We start from the raw sequence: 18842 nt of genomic DNA, 5'->3' as shown, positions 1-18842 counted from the left end.
CCCAGGAGATGCCACCTCGCAGGGCGCTGCCCCGCCACACACCCCGAGCCAGCAGCGCCCAGAGGCCCCCGAATATTGCAATTCGTGTGGTAAGTTGGTACACATTAGAATTTACATCTTTTGCTCTTGACAAAAGTAAAAACATCAAGGACATCATTTGCCTATAGGAAAATTCAAACAAATCCAGGGTCATTTTAGCACCTGATTTCGAATGCAAGTGGATATATGCAAATGTCAAAACAAGTAATACATCAGGGAAATTCCAGGCATATTTTAATTAAAATGATTCCCATTCCAAATATAAACCAAATCATTACCGCAATTAACATTACATGATTTTTTTTTTTAAGGGAAAGGAGCCTCTTTAGAAAGTTACTATTGTTTACCGGGCATTGGATTTTGCTTCATTTTCAATACTCATAAAATAGCAACAGGTGAAAAAGCATTTAACCACATTTCCAATCTAATTTAAGAACAACATCTAAGTTAAATCAACAGTTTTTAAGTTGGATCGTTGGATTAGAAGAGATGAGACAAATGACCTGTGTGTGCTGAAGAGCAGTAACAGAAACCAGCCCTCTTGACCTGCCACCCTCGCAGCACCACAAACGGGAAACACTGATGTCCGCTGGGATAATATTCCTGAGTGTGCACCATGGCTGCGCTCAAACACAACTTGCTGCCTCCAGGAATCCCAAGGGATTCCGACAGGACGGGAAGGGGCCCAGGGGAGGGCAGGGGCTGTGCGCCACAGGTCCACGTACAGCCAGACGGCAGCAGGGTAAACGCACAAAGTGAGGACCCCCCGGCATCCAGCGTCGGATCAAACAGATTGCAATTCTCAAAGGCAAATCAAAGGAAAATCATTAGCGATTTGGCTTTCTGTGTCATCTTCCTCAGGCATTTCAACGTTCAGTTCCAAGTTCCAGTTTTAAACGTCAAGCTTTGTGGTCTGCAAACTGCAATGAGACGGGAAAATGAGAGATCGTTATGTTACGCACCTACATCAACCATGCACTTTTTTTTGTCTTTTCATAAATAAGACACGTTTTAGCATTAGATTATCTTCATGCTCTGTGCTGGCATATAGAAATACATGCAGTTACTGTTGCTAATTTTCTCTATCACCAAATAAAAGAGAGAGAAAGATAGAGAGAGAAAAAGTTTCCCACCCATACAGTACATCAACTACCTCTGTGACAACTGCTGCGGGACTCAAGCTTATGCCACCAATACCACCATGTTCTCTCTCACAGGCAAAACCACTCCAAACACCTCTATTTTTTAATTCTTTTGGGGGGGCGCAGGTGCCCGCAAGGATGCAGAGGTGGCAGAGGAGAAGAAGGTAGCGCTGAACCTAGTTCTGCCTCGGCCATTGACCTGGACCTGACCCAAGGTCCACTAAAGCTCATGAACTCTGTCCTCGGCATCGCAAGGGCTACTGTGGAGTCACCAAATCTGCAGGATTCTCACTCAAAAACACCCAATGCGTTATGGTGCTCCTACAGGACGAAAGCACAAGTTGGGAGAAGGGAAGAAGGAAACTTGTGCTTTTTTAGTGTGGGTGTTTATTAAACTTTATTCCAACACTTGCTGAAGCCCCTCTTCAGCACGTTCCTCGCTGCAGACCTTGGCTTCTCTCCTTCTCTTTGACCCCTTGCCTACCCACGGCGCGGCAGAGAGCGTGCTGCCCTGATGAAATGTTGTCACTGCCTGCTAGCAATGTGTCCAATGCCTACATTTGCCTGTGCGGGAGCAACGTGTGACCAAGTGGGTACAAGCGGGCTAGGAGCACGTTTAGATTTCTTAAGTCAAAGTTTTTGACTTCCCAGGAGTGAAGGTCTGCATCAGGCAAACAGGATACTTGGGAACGGAACCTAAAGTTGTAAAGACAGAATAACAAATTGTACGGCTGGGTTTGTGTGACTGTAGCGGGCAGTCCCTGACACAAAAGCTCCTAAGAAGAACGAAAGATACAGTACACATCCTTGAGCAATGGGCATCCTGAGATCTCCAACGCCATTTGAAAGGCTTTGCTTGCGGCCATCCCATACCTCTGGGCTCTGTTTGTTGCCCGCCAGGATCAGGAGGAAATTCTCCTTCCTCTCCTCAGCACATAATTATGCTTATGAGGGTTGGAAGAATTTTAGTCTTCCATTGAAGCTCTGGAGAACAGACAAAATTAGAGGTTGTGACGGAGTGTCTGTGTAGGCTTAAGGCATCTGGTTCACACGCCTCAAGCACACATTCAGATCTAAAGCTGCCACGAGATTTCACATCAAGAGGAATTCTCCGGCGTACCCGAAGGTCAGGGACCTCCTCCTGGGAAAAAGAAAGGTCCTTTCACACGACATGATCTGCTTCCTAGGATCATCTGGGAAACTCACCTAACAAGTTATCTGCAATTGAAAAAGCAAAGACATTGGCAATGCCTTTGATAAGTCACAGCGTGATGAATACGAAGTACAGTACGACACAGCACATTCTGCAATGGAATACTGGCACATCAAACCGCAAGTCCGCAGCTTCCAAAGGAGATCCATCAGACTGAGGTACTGGTTCAAAGTCAAGTGCCCTTACTATATATTTTTCAGCTATGAATAATCCTTTCCAGGAAAAATAAAAATGATTTAAAAAAAAAAAAGAGCTTGCAAAAAACCCCATTATTCCTTCAGTCACAGCATTAGCCCATCCAAAGCAAAGCTCAACGTTGTGTAGGACCAAAAGGCAATACACCTTCAACCAGCCTCTCCCTGCACACACACACGTATGTATAGTCGCACTCAAACACACATACACCTCATGTATTTCAGCAAACCTGCCTTGAGATGAAAAGGCACAATATGGCACCACATTAATTACCACGTGTGAAAAACAATTTTAATCTATTGTCTGAAATCACAGAATGGTCTGGGTTGGAAGGGACCTTAAAGCCCACCCAGTGGCACCCCCTGCCCTGGGCAGGGACACCTCCCACCAGCCCAGGTTGCTCCAAGCCCCGGCCAACCTGGCCTTGAACCCCTCCAGGGATGGGGCAGCCACAGCTTCTCTGGGCAACCTGGGCCAGGGGCTCACCGCCCTCACAGCCAACAATTTCTGCCTCACATCTCATCTCAGTCTCCCCTCTTCCAGTTTAAAACCGCTCCCCCTCGTCCCATGGCTCCCCTCCCTGCTCCAGAGTCCCTCCCCAGCTTTCCGGGAGCCCTTTTAGGGCCTGGCAGGGGCTGGAAGGTCTCCCCGGAGCCTTCTCTTCTCCAGGCTGAACCCCCCCAGCTCTCTCAGCCTGTCCTCCCAGCAGAGGGGCTCCAGCCCTCCCAGCATCTCCGGGGCCTCCTCTGGCCCCGCTCCAACAGCTCCGTGTCCTTCTGCTGTTGGTGCCCCAGGGCTGGAGGCAGCGCTGCAGGGGGGTCTCCCAGAGCGGAGCAGAGGGGCAGAATCCCCCCCTCGCCCTGCTGCCCACGCTGCTGGGGATGCAGCCCAGGCTGCGGGGGGTCTCTGGACTGACAGCGCACATCGCTGGGGCATGTTGAAATACAGAACTCTGGGTAGAGGAGCAGAAGTAGTACTTATAAACGAAACAGCGTTACTCAAATATTGGACTTACTGCCTGATAGAGGCTATTTTCTTGAAGGTCCTTAATATATTTCAACCCCCTCTAAAACTATGACATGAAAAATCTGACACACACAGGAAGCACTTTGGTGCCTGTATGAGAGTCTCCCCTCAGTCCCAGGGACATCCCAGCTCCTGTGTCCGAACCCATGTCAATTCAAATCGTCACTGACAAGGGCTGTAAACCTTGCCGCACAGAGAATCCAAACAACAAAAGCTTTAAAACCCTACACACACTCTGCAAGGTACGCTAACGAGTAGTTTAAAAATTAAATGAGGTTAGAATTACCAGCAGGCAGTTTAGTGAGAAAGGCAGAGGACTGAAAGAGAAATTATTTTTAGAGCGACAGCACTAAGGTAACAGCCCACTCACGGCAGCTTTCAGAGCTTGGTCTAGGTCTTCCAGTAAATCTTCTTCATCTTCCAAACCAACTGACAGGCGAATTAACGTATCACTGATTCCAAGAGCTTCTCTATCTTCTTTAGGCACCGAAGAGTGAGTCATGATGGCCCTGGAGGAAAAAAATAGCCTTTTTTCTAAGAAGAGTTTACTTTTATCGGTAAAGATCAAAAAAATCAATTTCCTGCCAGCAACCCCTGAAATTTCATAAAGGCGTTACACCTTTTGCGTACCACCTGCTGGTTAACCCACAGATGGAAAGAGATCCTACTATCGGTTACTGGAAATTACACGAACTGCAGAGAACTCAGTGACTTGTATCTCCCAGCGTTTCAATACAGTATGTCCAAGCTACAAATGATGAATAAGAAGTGGATGCTTAACGATCTGGAAATGAAAAAGGAGGGGAAAAAAAAATTTATTCCTCTTCCTTCCAGATACTATTTTCCAGAAAAAAAGCTAAAAAAAATTCTAAAAGCTTTACTTTAAGCATGTGGAGAAACAGCTATAGTATACAATCTCCAGCATAAAATCTCCAGGGTTTTTTTTAAACCTCTGTTTTCTCAGATCCCTTATCAAACTGTACCACTGATGTCGAAGGGTTTATTTTCCCCAGGTATGGAGGATATAGGTAAGAAGCTATTTCCCCCATATGCTCAGCCACTCACATCCACCAGTCAGCAATTACCTTTCAACTGCTTGAGTGCTTTAAGATGTGCTGTTATTCTAAATTGAGTAACTGAAATGATTTAGCACATAAGTTTAGTCATAACTTCCCATGTATCTTTTTGAAAAGCAAATTGGATTTAAGTAAAATAACCTAATTCCATAAAAATCCTGCGTTTAGCCTTTTAACCTAGACAAGGGCAACTAAGTATTTCTAAAATCCCCACAAAATGTACCTGGGATGGAGAGAGATGCGTTCGGTGTAGCACACCGACCGTGCCCTCTTGCGTGTGCAGGCAGAACGGCAGACCTCGTCCCTCAACACTGTGACCAAATCTGCTCAACGCTACTTTTTCATACACAGGCTGATTTCTTGGATTTGTTATCATAGCAACAAACGGCGGCTCAGTCTCCCAGTTAAAACAAGGAAGCCTGGAAATTCTTTCATCATTGCGTTCTTATACTCACAAAAGTCACACTCACTTCTGGAGCAGCCACTGGGGTTTGCGCCATACAACATACCATCCTGGAATCTCAATTATATGCAAAATATCTTAGCTTTGTGTCCTCGAAAGTTTTAGAACTCCCAGCAAAATAGAGCAAAGTTTTTTGTAGCTCTGCAGCTTTTTTAGACTTTCAAGATGAAGAATGACTTACGGATGCTCTGCCAGGCTTTCATATCCTCCCAGACTCTCAGCCAGTGCAAAAACCTATGGGAAAAATTAAACAGAAGTTGACATAAGAAGTGTAAAGTTATGAGTGTACTCCTGGATGCCAAAAAGGCTCTCTAGAGACGCAGCTGCACTCAAACACGGATTCAGGATTTCTCTGCTGTGAATGCGCTTACTGCCCCCAGCATCTCTCTCCAGCCCTGGTTGCTCATATTGACTTTTTTTTCCTTTAAAAAAACCCCACAACTAAACCTGTCAACCAAAGAATCCTCTTCTCAGCCTGGTTTAAGGAAACAGCTTTACTGCTGTACCAACCTAGTGACAAACTGATGGTTATCCAGGTCAAAGGGCTGAAGTGAACATACTCGTAGGGACTACTTCTGGAATGTACTCTCTGATGCTTTTTGTCAAAGCTGGTAGATCTCCTGTGCCAGGATCAAACGCTCTCTCTCACGTAAAAGGATATTTTGTGGGAAAATCATATTTTTAGTAAATTCATTTTCAGTTGATGATACTAGCTGGCAAGTAAGTAAGACAGGGCGGAGAAGGAAGTTCTAATTTACCTTTGTCAAATATTACTGATTTATTCTTCCAAGAACAAAACAGCAAAAACACGAGCAGGATGGAAATTAACCAGAGATCAAGACTAGCAGACGCATTAAAGAGCACAGGCAGAATGAATACATTGCAAAGACAAAAGCAAAAACCTATGGTTTAGGTAAAATAAACAAACAGCTACGCTCCAGACGGAGGGAGTCCCTCTTTGCTTCGTGATTCATGGCATTTCTCAATGGGTTTTTCTCCTGATGAATACTTTGAAGTATTACAACAGCGTTACACCGGCCACAGCTTCTCTGCTTTCAAATACTGCACGTATTTCTGCAAAAGGCCCTTTATGAGAAGCAATGCCTGAACTAACCTGGATATACTACACCCTGCTGTGTAAATAAATACTTCAAATGAGCTGAGGCATCTTTTCTTCCCTCTCATTAGCCTCCCATTTACAAATAATCTATTATTTAGAGATGGTCACACCCAAAGACTTCAGGAGCTTTGCAAGTACAGAGAGAAACTCTCCCCGCCCCAAGACAAACCACTTCCTTCCATTATCACCCTCAGAAGGCTCAAGTCCCTCTAAGGTAGCACGTATTCACTGTCATTTACCTTTAAGTTCTTGAGAAAGGCAGCAGCATGTTTGAGATTTCCTTTAATGTAGAAGGTTATCATCCCAGGACAGCCAGTGCACTGCCGCTTGACCAACTCGTGCTGAGGGTGTGAAGGCAAGCCTGAAATTTGTACAAGTTGCTCAGAGTTAATTACCATCCCTTCAAAGGGGGAAGCAGCTCACCCTCAGCTGCGGAAACAGCCCATGGCCCAGGTGGACACCGAAGACAGAGTGACGCAATGGGAAGGGCGAGCAAATGGCACGTTGCACGACAGTCCCCAAATCCAGCCACACTCCAAGACGTCACCCGCTCGGAAGCCTGGCCAGCCTACCTGGGAAAATGACTTTCTCCACCCGGGAATCTGACTCAAGAAACCGAGCAACAGCTAACGCGTTGTGGAAATGCTGTTTCATCCGGATTTGCAGGGTCTTCAAACCACGATTGCACAGGTAACAGTCAAAGGGAGACGGAACAGCTCCGAGAGCTACAGGAATTGAAACAAAATTCCACTTTAAAAAAAAGGCATTTTTTATTTAGTAAAACTAAACACAGTCCTAATTTCCAAAATTTCTAAAGTTAGAACAAGACAAGTGGAAAGACATCTGATGTGATCTGTCTTCCTCATCTCATACACATGGGATGCCAATTAATGAGCTGAATTAACATGCTGAAGATCTTCGAGAACTAAATTTATTAGATAATTAAATTTATTAGATAATATGCCTTTACTTCTGCTGTAGACAGAAGGCAGACAGAACACTGTACAGAAATTTGTTACAATTAAGAGGCAGTAAAATTGTTAAAATCAACCTATATATGAAAATTCTACACTAGGCATATCCCCCAATGCATGAATGAGTTTAAAAACCCCAGATGTACTTGACGCGAGCGAGATGAAGTTAAGTAAATGCATACTTTAAAGGTTTGTATGCCTCTCTGTGTATGAAGTCAAGTGAATATAGGAAACGACGGTGCTCTTTCTGCCCGGGTCTCAAGGGTAACTGCAGAGAGGCTGCGAGCGGCCGTGCCCCGTGCAGCTGCGGCGCTGCAGGGGCAGACAGACGGCAGCCGCTCTGCCTCCCACGCTTCCCGGACGTGCCACATCAGGGACACGCGTCTTGGGAGAAGGCAGGGACAGAGGGGAAGGGCAGTCCCATGGTGTCCTGCATGCACGCACCCACCACCGGACAATTCACCCCACTCCCCGGCACCTGGAGACCGAACGCTGAACCACCCACGCTGCTCAGCATTTTTCTTGAAGCAGTTAGGAAGTGGAGAACAGTATCACTAACTTTATAAAGAGAAAAACTACAGAGGCATACTGGAAGTTATCGTGTTTGCATAAGCCCCCTCTACGTACCAGTGAAAGGCAGGGAAGAGAATTCAGGCTTCTTACACCTGTGTTACCGCTTTCTCTCCAGTCATTTACACTTCTGCACATGGAAGTGCCTGAGCTACGTCTAAATAAAGCTAAATCTAAATAGATTTCATACCTGTGTGCATGCAACATGCTTCAAATTTACCAGCTCATAATGGGAACACAATTCATTTTAAGGTATTTCCTATATTGACTACTTACAGTTTTGTAAGAATTTGAGCCTTTCGTAGAGATCGTCACAGTTTACCGAAACAAGTCCCATTACAACATCACTATGCCCTAAAAATTCAAGGAGAAGACAAGAACAGAGTCAGCCACTCCATCTGCTCTGTTTGTTCTGCCACAAACCCTCATTTTCTCAGTCTTGGTGCTAATACAGTCCCATTTTTGTGAGACGCTGGGTTCCTTCTCATTGCTACGGCCGTCCTTCCTGTGCAGCACGTGAATCATAAGGCAGATTTCAGCTTTTTCTAAAGCTCTGGTCAGCAGGGTGCTCTGCCCCCAGACACTTCCCAAACACCAGCAAAGAACACCGCCAGAAAACTTCCACTTTTATCCCCACCACCAGGGACATGCAGTTACAGCACAGCTACAGTCACGTTAGCTCCGAGTCTGGGCTGTCTGGGAAACGCCACGGTGAAGGTGCTTTGGGACATGCACCAACAGCCGTATGAAGCCTCCTTTGAACCTTAATAGAATTTCTGGCAGCTACTGTCTACTGAAACCACTTGCTTTGTTGTAGCTAAATTAAAGACAAGGTGGCTATAAACACCTCTAGGTCTATTACCTGAAGTCAGGTCAATAATCCTTCTCTCAGGGATAGTTCAGGAGCTACAAAGACTAATGGTCTCTTCAATGCTCCATCTCATCTAATGGTCCATCTACGAATTACTGGCAGACACACTGGGTTTTGTGAACTGCCCGCAGCCAGAACGGCTTTTAAATAGCCAGCCTGCGTTGCTCTGAACTCGCATACTTACCGTTCATGTATTTGGTTGCAGAATACATACAAATATCAGCCCCCAGAGATAAAGGACGCTGAAATGAAATGAAAATAATAGGTCCAGTTAACGCTTGTTTGCACTCTGGTCCATTTGAAGCTATTCAGAAAGGCTGTGATCCAACACAGAAAATAACAGTAGGTGGAGAAACTAAAAAAGACACGAAAACTTAACACAGAACACCTTAAACACAAAAACCTGAGAATGAAGATAGATAGAATATGTGACAAAAACAGTAATACAGGAAAGCACTCTGAATTCAAGATAAGTGCAATAAAAAGAACCCACAATAAAACGTGATTTAAAAGCACTGGTCTAATTCCCACTGGCTTTAGGGAGAGGAGTGATTGAATACCTCCAACACACAGCCCATTCATATTTGTGAAAAAAATAGTTATATTGCTTAGCTGAGGCAGGGATAAGTAATGGTGTTTACTCTACAGTGTATTTCCTTAGAAAATGAAGACCTCAACACAGTCTGCAAAGCAAAAAATTGCAGTGTTTTCTCTCTATCAGTATTGGTGACACTGCACCGAAAGAACAACAGAAACCTGAAGAAAGCGCAAAGGGTTCTGCTTGCCAGGTCCCTCTTCCCTGACCTCCCGGCTTTCCTCCCAGAAGCCTCATTAAGCTGAGGCAAACTGAGATGTTGATGGGCATGAAGTAATGAACAATTTATTTTTTTTAATCAGTCACAAAGTAAAGGACTTTGCACATAATATAAACATACTATAAAGACTGAAGAGTATCAATATGTTAAAAGGTAACAAATCAAGCAGATTTGGAATAAAAGACTGCTGCTGCCAGATTAAACACGGATGTCTGTTCAAGGAACGCGGATAACGTGCATTCCCGGGGCGCAGCCAGAATGGTAGCATAAACCCCGGTGCCTTTTACATTCAATATTGCTGTGCAAGTCACTGTAAAATTATGATCTTTTTAGTGCAGTGTATCAGCAGCAGTCTGGAGGGGTTGAAAGACATTACCTGTTCTGCTTACTTGGAATTAATCATTACAACTGACTTTCTCTTAGCACCAGGCCAATAAAAGATACATTAACTACCCCATACACCCAGATGCTCACTTCTCTTCTCTCACACACATCTTTCTGAAGTAATATACACAAACTCAAGTGCTGCTGCTTTAGCTAAGCATTAACACTTTCTGTAAAGCTTTCTTAATTTATTATAAAGATCTCAGTGCCCTTAACAAAAACAAGGACACCCTGCCTTTTGCACCTATAAAAAAGTTTTACTTTAGATCTAAAATACAAGGGATTAGCTTAGTCACTCCTGGGAAATACATATGAATATTTCTAGCCCACGTTAAGATGAACAAGACTTTGAGGTTTATTATTCCAAAGCATTTTTAGAACTTAATAAATTGTCTTCACTTCACGTACTCTAGTTATGAAAGCAGAAAAGTTATGCCAGTTGTTCGAGATCAAAATTACAAACTTCTAAGCCACACATTTAGCAACATACTGAAGAAAAAGGTAACTTGAATGTCTCAAAGAAAGATTTAACAAAGTTTGCCTCTTTTAACTTTTTCTTCCACTACTTTTTTTAGAATATCAAGTGTCTCAGAACAGATCATAAACAGCATATACAAAGGAATTACTATAAAAAGGCCAAAGTCAGAAAACAGGACACTTTTAAATAGGCCTGTTATGATTTCCACCAATGAGAGCTAAAAATACATGGTTTTTGAATTACAGAGAAGCCGTTCTCCTAATGGCTTACCTCACTTGATTCGGTGTGTTTACTTGACAGCTGAGCCATACTGGCTTTGCTGGTATCATACTGGTATATGGCTAGCTGTACAATACTTTGCATTCCATCTTTACTAATGTAAACAGCAGCAGTACATGGGTTGTATTTAGAAACAGAACATAGATCAGAGCTACAGCTCCTTGGTGGTGCTTCCATTTTAAAAATGTATCTTCGAATACACTGAAATAATGGGGAAACGCTAAACAAAGGGCTCACCTGGAAATATGCAGACATAAAAGTGTTGTCCACCACGAGAAGAACATCTTTATGCTTGTGTACTACATCTGCACAGGCCTGAATGTCAATGACCTTCAGCGTGGGGTTTGTGGGCGTTTCAATCCAAACGAGCTGCAGTAATTCAATAACAGAAAACGGCGATTTAGGGATTTTACAATGCTGGTGATGATACATCTGTAAGTCATAAGGGCTTTTAAATGTTACCTCGCTGAGCGTCGGCTGCCCATGCAGGTTTGCAGACTGGGAATAAGAAAGGCAAGGTTTCTTGGGAGAGGTAACTTTCTCCACAAAAACAACTGATACACGGCAAGAACATCAAAGCTTTTGAAAACCTAAGTGCATCACCTCTGAGGAAGCCAGACATAGCCAGAAGAAGGTCTTTACGCCCAAAAGTTTGTAAGACTTTTCCAGCTGAATTACCTCCCACTAGAGCAGGGGAACATCTGCTCCAGTGCCATGGAGCACCTCCTCCTCCTGTTTCTCCTCCCTCTGCTGTTTCTCACCTTTTCCCTCCTCCTCTCATTCTCTCTGTGATGTTTTTTGCCCTTCTTAAAATGTTTTTGAGGGACCACAAACACCACACAGTGGCCTGCAGTGGGGATGTGCTGGAGCCAGCTGTGCCCCAACCTGTCTCCGCCAAGGCTACCCCTGCAGCCCCTCTGCTTGACACATACACCCAACACAACAGCAAGAACAAAATTATTTAATGACATTAAGCAGTAAGTTCAGCATTTTCCCTCTCTCCTACCTTGGTCTCTGGTGTAATTGCAGCTTCCAGGCATTCCATTTTTGTGCAGTCAACAAAAACTACATTCAAACCCAGTTTCATGGCTACTTTCCTGAAGTACCTGTTTGTGCCTAAAAAAACCCAAAGAAAAGCAAACCAAACAAAACAAAAAAATCAGAGACACAAATTGAAACAACTTCCTTAACTTTCTTTCACTGATCTCCAGCCTCTTGTATGCATCCATAGCAAGTCAGGAGGGTACAGCTTTATGCTGTACACCATAAATGGCACATTAGTATTTTTTTTATTTCTGAAAGGTTTAAAGATTGCTGTGAAGATTGCATGATTTAAACATCATGGAAAAGTAATAATGGGAATACGGAATCAGAGTGATTTATGAAGTACTTCCAATTAATAGCTGTTCAGGGCTTTTTTAATCAGAAAATTAAAAAGACCCCTTTTAGTTTGCCTGCTTCTAACTTTTCCTCCAGCCCTTTGCCATGCACAAGCTAGTGGTTCCAGTTTTTATATCCTCTTTCCCCCACCCCACTCTCAATAACTTTTCTCCACCACGAAGTTTCAAATTCTTTTTTCTATTTAATAAGCTTAATTGAGAATCTGGGAGAAGAAGAATCAAGGGGAAGACTCCAGCTACTGTGTTTCGCATCATTCCATTAAACAAACATGCAGCAAGGAACACAAAAAAGTGATTATCTCCTTTCTTTCTGTCTTTGAAGCCTTTCCTTGGAAAGATTAAAAGAAGAACCGAAAAGCAACCAGTTGATCGCTAGATGTGCAACACACTGACTATGTGGCAACACTGCCTGGATTAAAAATTAATTCATTAGGTCTTTTTGCCAAGGTTATGCAGCATTTACTCACTTATGCTGAAGAGCAGTTTGCCATCTAGCCATAAAGTCATAGTATATGCAGGGTGCGATTCTGTGTGCGGAATGCTACGTCCGAATGATTTTTATTTTTCTTAAGGAAACACTTTTATTTCTACAATATAGTATCTTGTGCTGTAAGAAGCTATTCAGGTGTGGGAAATTTTCACATAGGCTGTCAACTCTACAAATACAAACCACAGAAAAAAAAAAGTCTGATGTACTTTTAATAATAGCACACAGCAAAAAAACTTAGATGGAAATGGAAGATTACACTGAAAGTAGCCCTTTTGAGAAGTTACAGCAATAGCTCAGAACTCAGAGGTGTCAACTACCCACAGCTCCTCCTCATGCCTCCCAGAACTCAGCATCTCTTAAACCCGTCCCAGGCAATGCGCTTTCCAGCACTGCCCGAGAGTTTTGCCCTTTCTTTCACTGTTTTTCTGACAACCTTGAATACTGCAGACTCACATGAGTTAGCAATCACAGTACTGCTGTCCTCTCCAACCAGGCTTTTTAAAAAAAAAAACATACTAAAAGCTTGCCAAAGCTAGTGTACCCTCGAGGGAGCAGGGACACACGCCAGCACTCAGCACCCAGTGACACAAAGGCTGCTATTCAAGGCCAGGTTGGACGGGGCTTTGAGCAACCTGGTCTAGTGGGAGGTGTCCCTGCCCAGGGCAGGGGGTGGAACAAAATGATCTTTAGGGTCCCTTCCAACCCAAACCATTCCATGATTCTATGATATCACAGGCCTGAAGTGTGCAAGGCTGCACAGGGCAAGCACAGTGGAGGAGTAAACCCTGCACAGCAAAAAGGAGTCAGGGTGGGCAACAGCGAGGAAGCAGCTGAGAAAGGACCAGGCTGCAACGTAGGAGAACGCAAGCAGAAAAGATGAGTAGGAACAGGCGGAAGAGCTCAGCCCAGGAGAAAAGCAAGCAGGGACTTAGGGGACAAAGAGCTCCTAATATCCAAAGGAGGAATGAAAGGGCTGGACACATACTGGCCACAGTAGCCAGTGGCAGATCTGTAGATGTACCACCTCATGGGCTGTGAACTCTACTGAACAAGGCTGGCTGTGGGGAAGCCAGTCTCTTTACAACAAAAGTATGAAAAAAATTCAGGGAACAAACAATGAAATTCAACTCTGCAGAAACCACCACAGGCTGAGGCTTTAATGAGCAGGTGAACTGGTTTGGCTTGAAAAATACACCTATGGGCCTTTCTGAAGTGAGGAACTGATAATACGCTTTGGTCAAATGACTTTGATTTACCAAGGTCTATGGTGGGAAGGCTGTAAATTAAAGGAGCAGATTACCAGTAGGGATTCCTGCTGTCTTCATTCAGCTTGGCTCCAGATGTACTTTGGAGAAGAGCTATCTGGCATGACAGAACTAAGACATTAAAAGCAAATGTGTGTATTTATATTTGATGTGAACAAGCATAGAGAACTGACTGGCAAACAGTAATTGCTCTTAGCGATGGGAAAGGTGATTATTCTTGCTAAAAGGTTTTCCAGCTATTGCTGGGGAAAACGCTACTTGTTGCTGGCCTAACCTCCCTTTGAAAACAAAGCAGATTTGATCTCCTGGTGTAAGGCCATGAAGATGGAGGGAGACATGCTCTGCTGATCAGTGAAACACAGGAGTTGGGCACTAAGGACACTGATTGCCACAGCCTATCCTGGCAGACTTCCCTGCTATGGGCTTTTGGGTGGCATCAACCTTTTGAAGGACTTCAGCAGAGGTGGATGAACTCTCTTTGTTCCCAGGGAGTTTCTTAGAAGAATGGATGAAAAAAAACCCCAAACTATGCATGATCAAAACCTAATAGTGGGCTGCAGCATCACTGAAGCATTCAGAAGACATGGGCATAACAGATGCAAGTTGTGCTTTCAGGGAAGATGACAGAATGGTTGTCTGAAAATGCCGGCTGGTGAAGGGTCAAACCTAGGAAAGGAATAGTAGAAATACCAGAAGCTGGAAAGCTTGGATACATTGGACTACAGGGAGTCCTGCTCTGCAAACACACCTGAGCAAAGCTAGGATGTTGCTATTTTCCCGTCATTCAAGCATATATTACTAGTTAGCTATATTTTTAAACCTCCACATAGTGCCGCAGAATGTTTCAGTGTTTGAAATTCTAACACCAAAATCAGACATGAGTGCTCTGTGTCCTCATGAAGTGAAAAGGCTTTAAAGAAAAGTAAGGTCCTACGTGGGAAATTCAGAAAGTTCATGAGAATCACAATTAGGTACGTTTAATCATTTGCACAATGAAGATCAAAAACACACTTGTGCTTTACATACCTCCATAGACATCATCCATGCAGATAATTGTATCCCCAGCCTTTAACAGGTGAGTAATATTCAAAGTAGCAGCTAAGCCAGAAGCATAAGCTAAACCTAAAACAGAAAAGAAGAAGTGGCAGACAGACTGTATTTTAATGTGATACAACCTTGTCAAACTTGCTTTCGCTTTTAAAAGGAACCTGTTCTGTCACCCTCACTTACGCTATCTCACTCCTTTAGTGGATTTGGTAAAAGCAGCAGCCTGGTTTTGCGTGGGGTGGGACCCGGGATGAACACTGGTGACACAGTCCAGCAGCAGCTCCCGTGGGGCTCCCACGCCCCACTGCCCTCAGTGCTGCTGCCCAAGGGGGAATTCAGTTTAGCTTAGGCATCAAATGCAGCGAGAGGAAGTAAAAATCACTCCAGAAAGTCCAATGATTGAGCTGAACTTTCCAGAACAATAAGCGTTGGACTCTTTTCACACCACGAAGCAGCTCTTGCCCATAACCAGTACTCAGCAGCTGTGAAAGCCTTGCTGTGATACAACTGCTGCCAACAACTCCGTTGTCCAAGTTCTTCCTCCCCAAGTTACACCTGTTGTAGACGCTGTCAGGAGACACACATGCTGACATATTGCTTGAAGAACCTATTAATTGCTTACAGTATTTAGCTCCATCTAGCGCTGCCACAGCCTTCTCCAGGCAATTCCGGGTAGGGTTTCCACTCCGGCTGTATTCATAACCCTATTGTGAAAGCAAGAAAAAAATATAACTTGAGAGAGCATTGAAAAAGTTTTGTACGATAATAGTCCTACATTCCTTGAAAAGTCCTCGCTCTCAACACTGAGGGTACGCATGCACCTCCTCCAAGAACCACAGGCTGGTTTTCTGGCTACGTCAAGCTGGTGTACCTGACATCCGACTGGCATCCCCAGCCCGAAAATGGTTTCTAGGGGTGCACTGGGGGAAGTATTGTCCTGCTAGCCATGCTTTCCTACTTTTTTCTAAACATCCATCTCTGGTCACTGTTGGAGAAACGACCTTGGTCTGACACAGTTCACTCATTCTTACTTTATCAGCAAGAACGTGTCCCATCCCCATGACGTTCTGCTTGAAAGATGCCACAGGGCACTGGCCTGTGCCAACCTCTACCTATTAAAAGTTGCTGAAAGCTCAAAAGTTTCTGTGGTATGCAGTCAGGCCAAGTTCCACATTTCAGTGCAACAGCTTTTAAGTGAATACAGAGAAAATTTAACAAGAAAAGAAAACTCATGGATGCCTTGTTACACAGAGAACCTGGCTAAGCATCCTGGTATTTGCACACTTTCAGGATTTCTGCTTAATGACAACTTCATCATATTCAGGAATCTGGCAGACTGCTCTCATGGAGCTTCTGGCAAGAACGTGGCCGCTCTGTCATCAGCAAGTGAATACAGCAGTGTGTGCCTCCTCCTTCTGTAGTCATCTTCAACAAAGCTTGCTACTTACAAGCATTCACAATTTTAGTCTCCATAAGTGATTTAGTGTGGAATGAAAAGATCACGAGGCAAATTCCTATTGCCCAACCAGTGCACTATGATGTTCAGACCTTGTCTTTGGAACATATACTGATTTATGAGTTGTCATTTCCCTCGTACACGCATGGTAGCCATCAGAAACTTCATGGCTGTTCAATGCAAACACTTCCAGTATTTTCTACAATACATCCACAACGTACTTATGAAATATTATGAAGGACATGGAGGTGTTGGAGCGGGGCCAGAGGAGGCCCCGGAGATGCTGGGAGGGCTGGAGCCCCTCTGCTGGGAGGACAGGCTGAGAGAGCTGGGGGGGTTCAGCCTGGAGAAGAGAAGGCTCCGGGGAGACCTTCCAGCCCCTGCCAGGCCATCAAGGGGCTCCAGGAAAGCTGGGGAGGGACTCTGGAGCAGGGAGGGGAGCCATGGGACGAGGGGGAAGGGTTTAAAACTGCAAGAGGGGAAATTGAGATGAGATGTGAGGCAGAAATTGTCTGCTGTGAGGGTGGTGAGCCCCTGGCCCAGGTTGCCCAGAGAAGCTGTGGCTGCCCCATCCCTGGAGGGGTTCAAGGCCAGGTTGGCCGGGGCTTGGAGCAACCTGGGCTGGTGGGAGGTGTCCCTGCCCAGGGCAGGGGGTGCCACTGGGTGGCCTTTAAGGTCCCTTCCAACCCAAACCATTCTGTGATTCTATGTTTCATTCAGTCAAGTGAAGCAGCCTCTTACACAATCTGTAAATGTGAAGATGTATTCTGCCTGGTCCCAGGGGGGCGAAGTAAAGCATTGTTATCCTGCAGCCTTCAAGGAAGTTGCTGGCTGCACGCAAACCGCCGGATGCAGGCCTGCGCCTTGGCGGGGTGACCATCGGTGCCCCGCACCCGCCACCCATGTGGCAGCAGCGCGGGGACTGCCGAGGCCGAGGGGCATCGGGTGCCCCCCTGGGTGCCCTCTTCATCCACCTTTCACACTGAAAATTACCCAAAACCTGCCTTCCAGCCCACGGCGGGAGAACCCCCCTCTGCCAGTGAGTAAAAAGATGTTCGGGGTTTTTTTTTCCAGGATTTAGCACGAAGGGAAGTATTCCCACGGGCTGCAAACCGGGAGCCCCCCTCCCCTTCCAGGGGCCGGCCGTCTCCCCGCGCCCCCGGCCGGGCCATGCCCCGCTCGCGCCCCCAGACCCCGTCCGAGCGCGGCGTCCTTCACCCCGGGCGGTCCGGCGGGGCCGAGCCCGGCTCGGCGCGGGGCCGGCGGCCGCACTCACCGCGTGCTGCCCGGGTCCCTGCTGCTTGAAGGTGGTGGAGAGGGAGATGGGTGGCACCACGGCGGCCGAGCGCCACTGCTCGGGCTCCTGCCCGGCGTGGATGGCCTGCGTGGCGAAGTGGGCGAAGGCCGGCAGGAAACCCCGCGCCCCGCCGCGATCCATGGCCGCGTTCCGACTGTCGCCGTCGCCGGTGCCGCCGCCTGAGGGGCCCGGCGCGGGCGGGGCCTCGCCGCCGCCTCCCATTGGCTGGGGCGAGACGGGGCGGGGCCGGGCGGCGCCCGCGCCGCAGGGAGGGGAGCGGCGGCCCGCGGCGGCACCGCCCGTCCGACAGGGGGCGCCGCAGCACCGCAGCGCGGAGCGAGCGGTGGCGCCGGCGCCTGTTCTCCGCCCGCAGCGGCGGCCCGGCCCGCCGGAGGGTCAGGCCGGGGGAAGCCGTGCCCACCAGGGGAGAAGCGGCCTGGCAACCCGGCGACCCCTGGCCTTGGCGGCAGGAGGAAGAAATGGCGGGACGGCCTTCGGCCGGGAGGGCGGCCGGTGACCGGGGCTCCGGTGGGCCCCACCGAGCCTTCACCAGGGAATGGCTCCTTACGGCCGCCGCACCAGACACAGGCCCAGCCGGGTCACACAACCGAAACCCAGATCCATGCGGTTAAAGAACTCTTCACAGCGCTTACAGCTGCTTGCGTTTCAGGCTGAATTTCAGGCAGTCCCAAGCGCCAATCCAGGCTGGGTGGAGAATGGACTGAGAGCAGCCCTGGGGAGAAGGACTCGGGGGTGTTGGTGGGTGAGAAGCTCCACACGAGCCAGCAACGTGTGCTGTCAGCCCAGAAACCCCCCGCAGCCTGGGCTGCATCCCCAGCAGCGTGGGCAGCAGGGCGAGGGGGGGATTCTGCCCCTCTGCTGCGCTCTGGGAGACCCCCCTGCAGCGCTGCCTCCAGCCCTGGGGCACCAACAGCAGAAGGACACGGAGCTGTTGGAGCGGGGCCAGAGGAGGCCCCGGAGCTGCTGGGAGGGCTGGAGCCCCTCTGCTGGGAGGACAGGCTGAGAGAGCTGGGGGTGTGAAACACTGGCCCAGGTTGCCCAGAGAAGCTGTGGCTGCCCCATCCCTGGAGGGGTTCAAGGCCAGGTTGGCCGGGGCTTGGAGCAACCTGGGCTGGTGGGAGGTGTCCCTGCCCAGGGCAGGGGGTGCCACTGGGTGGCCTTTAAGGTCCCTTCCAACCCAAACTAGCCTGTGATTGTATGAATTTGAAATAATTTTTGTAC

The 18842-nt window shown here is 46.9% G+C and overlaps 1 protein-coding gene across 1 annotated transcript; it reads right to left on the bottom strand.

Annotated features, from left to right (window-relative positions):
* Nucleotides 1-251: 251 nt before the first annotated feature.
* CTH (cystathionine gamma-lyase) lies at nt 252-17813 on the bottom strand. The gene is made up of 12 exons (XM_074598276.1): nt 17580-17813; nt 15470-15551; nt 14827-14922; nt 11652-11761; nt 10883-11014; nt 8874-8931; nt 8095-8172; nt 6847-6999; nt 6514-6635; nt 5336-5388; nt 3986-4124; nt 252-959 (listed from the first exon to the last, which is right to left on the bottom strand). The coding sequence occupies exons 1-12, from the start codon at nt 17739-17741 to the stop codon at nt 939-941; spliced, it is 1206 nt and encodes a 401-aa protein (XP_074454377.1). The 5' UTR covers nt 17742-17813; the 3' UTR covers nt 252-938.
* Nucleotides 17814-18842: the final 1029 nt, after the last annotated feature.

This window comes from Larus michahellis, chromosome 8 (assembly GCF_964199755.1).
Source record: "Larus michahellis chromosome 8, bLarMic1.1, whole genome shotgun sequence".
In the NCBI taxonomy this organism is placed as follows: Eukaryota; Metazoa; Chordata; class Aves; order Charadriiformes; family Laridae; genus Larus; species Larus michahellis.
Note: the sequence above shows the minus strand (reverse complement) of the source record. Positions and strands in the feature narration are given on the sequence as shown.

Excerpts from the sequence above, each read along its gene's own strand:
- CTH (XM_074598276.1), bottom strand. The coding sequence starts at position 17,741 with ATGGATCGCGGCGGGGCGCGGGGTTTCCTGCCGGCCTTCGCCCACTTC. Across the intron at positions 8,173-8,873 it reads TGCAACCAAATACATGAACG|GGCATAGTGATGTTGTAATG; the intron begins GTAAGTATGCGA and ends TTGAATTTTTAG. Across the intron at positions 7,000-8,094 it reads GCTCAAATTCTTACAAAACT|CTCTCGGAGCTGTTCCGTCT; the intron begins GTAAGTAGTCAA and ends CAATTCCTGTAG.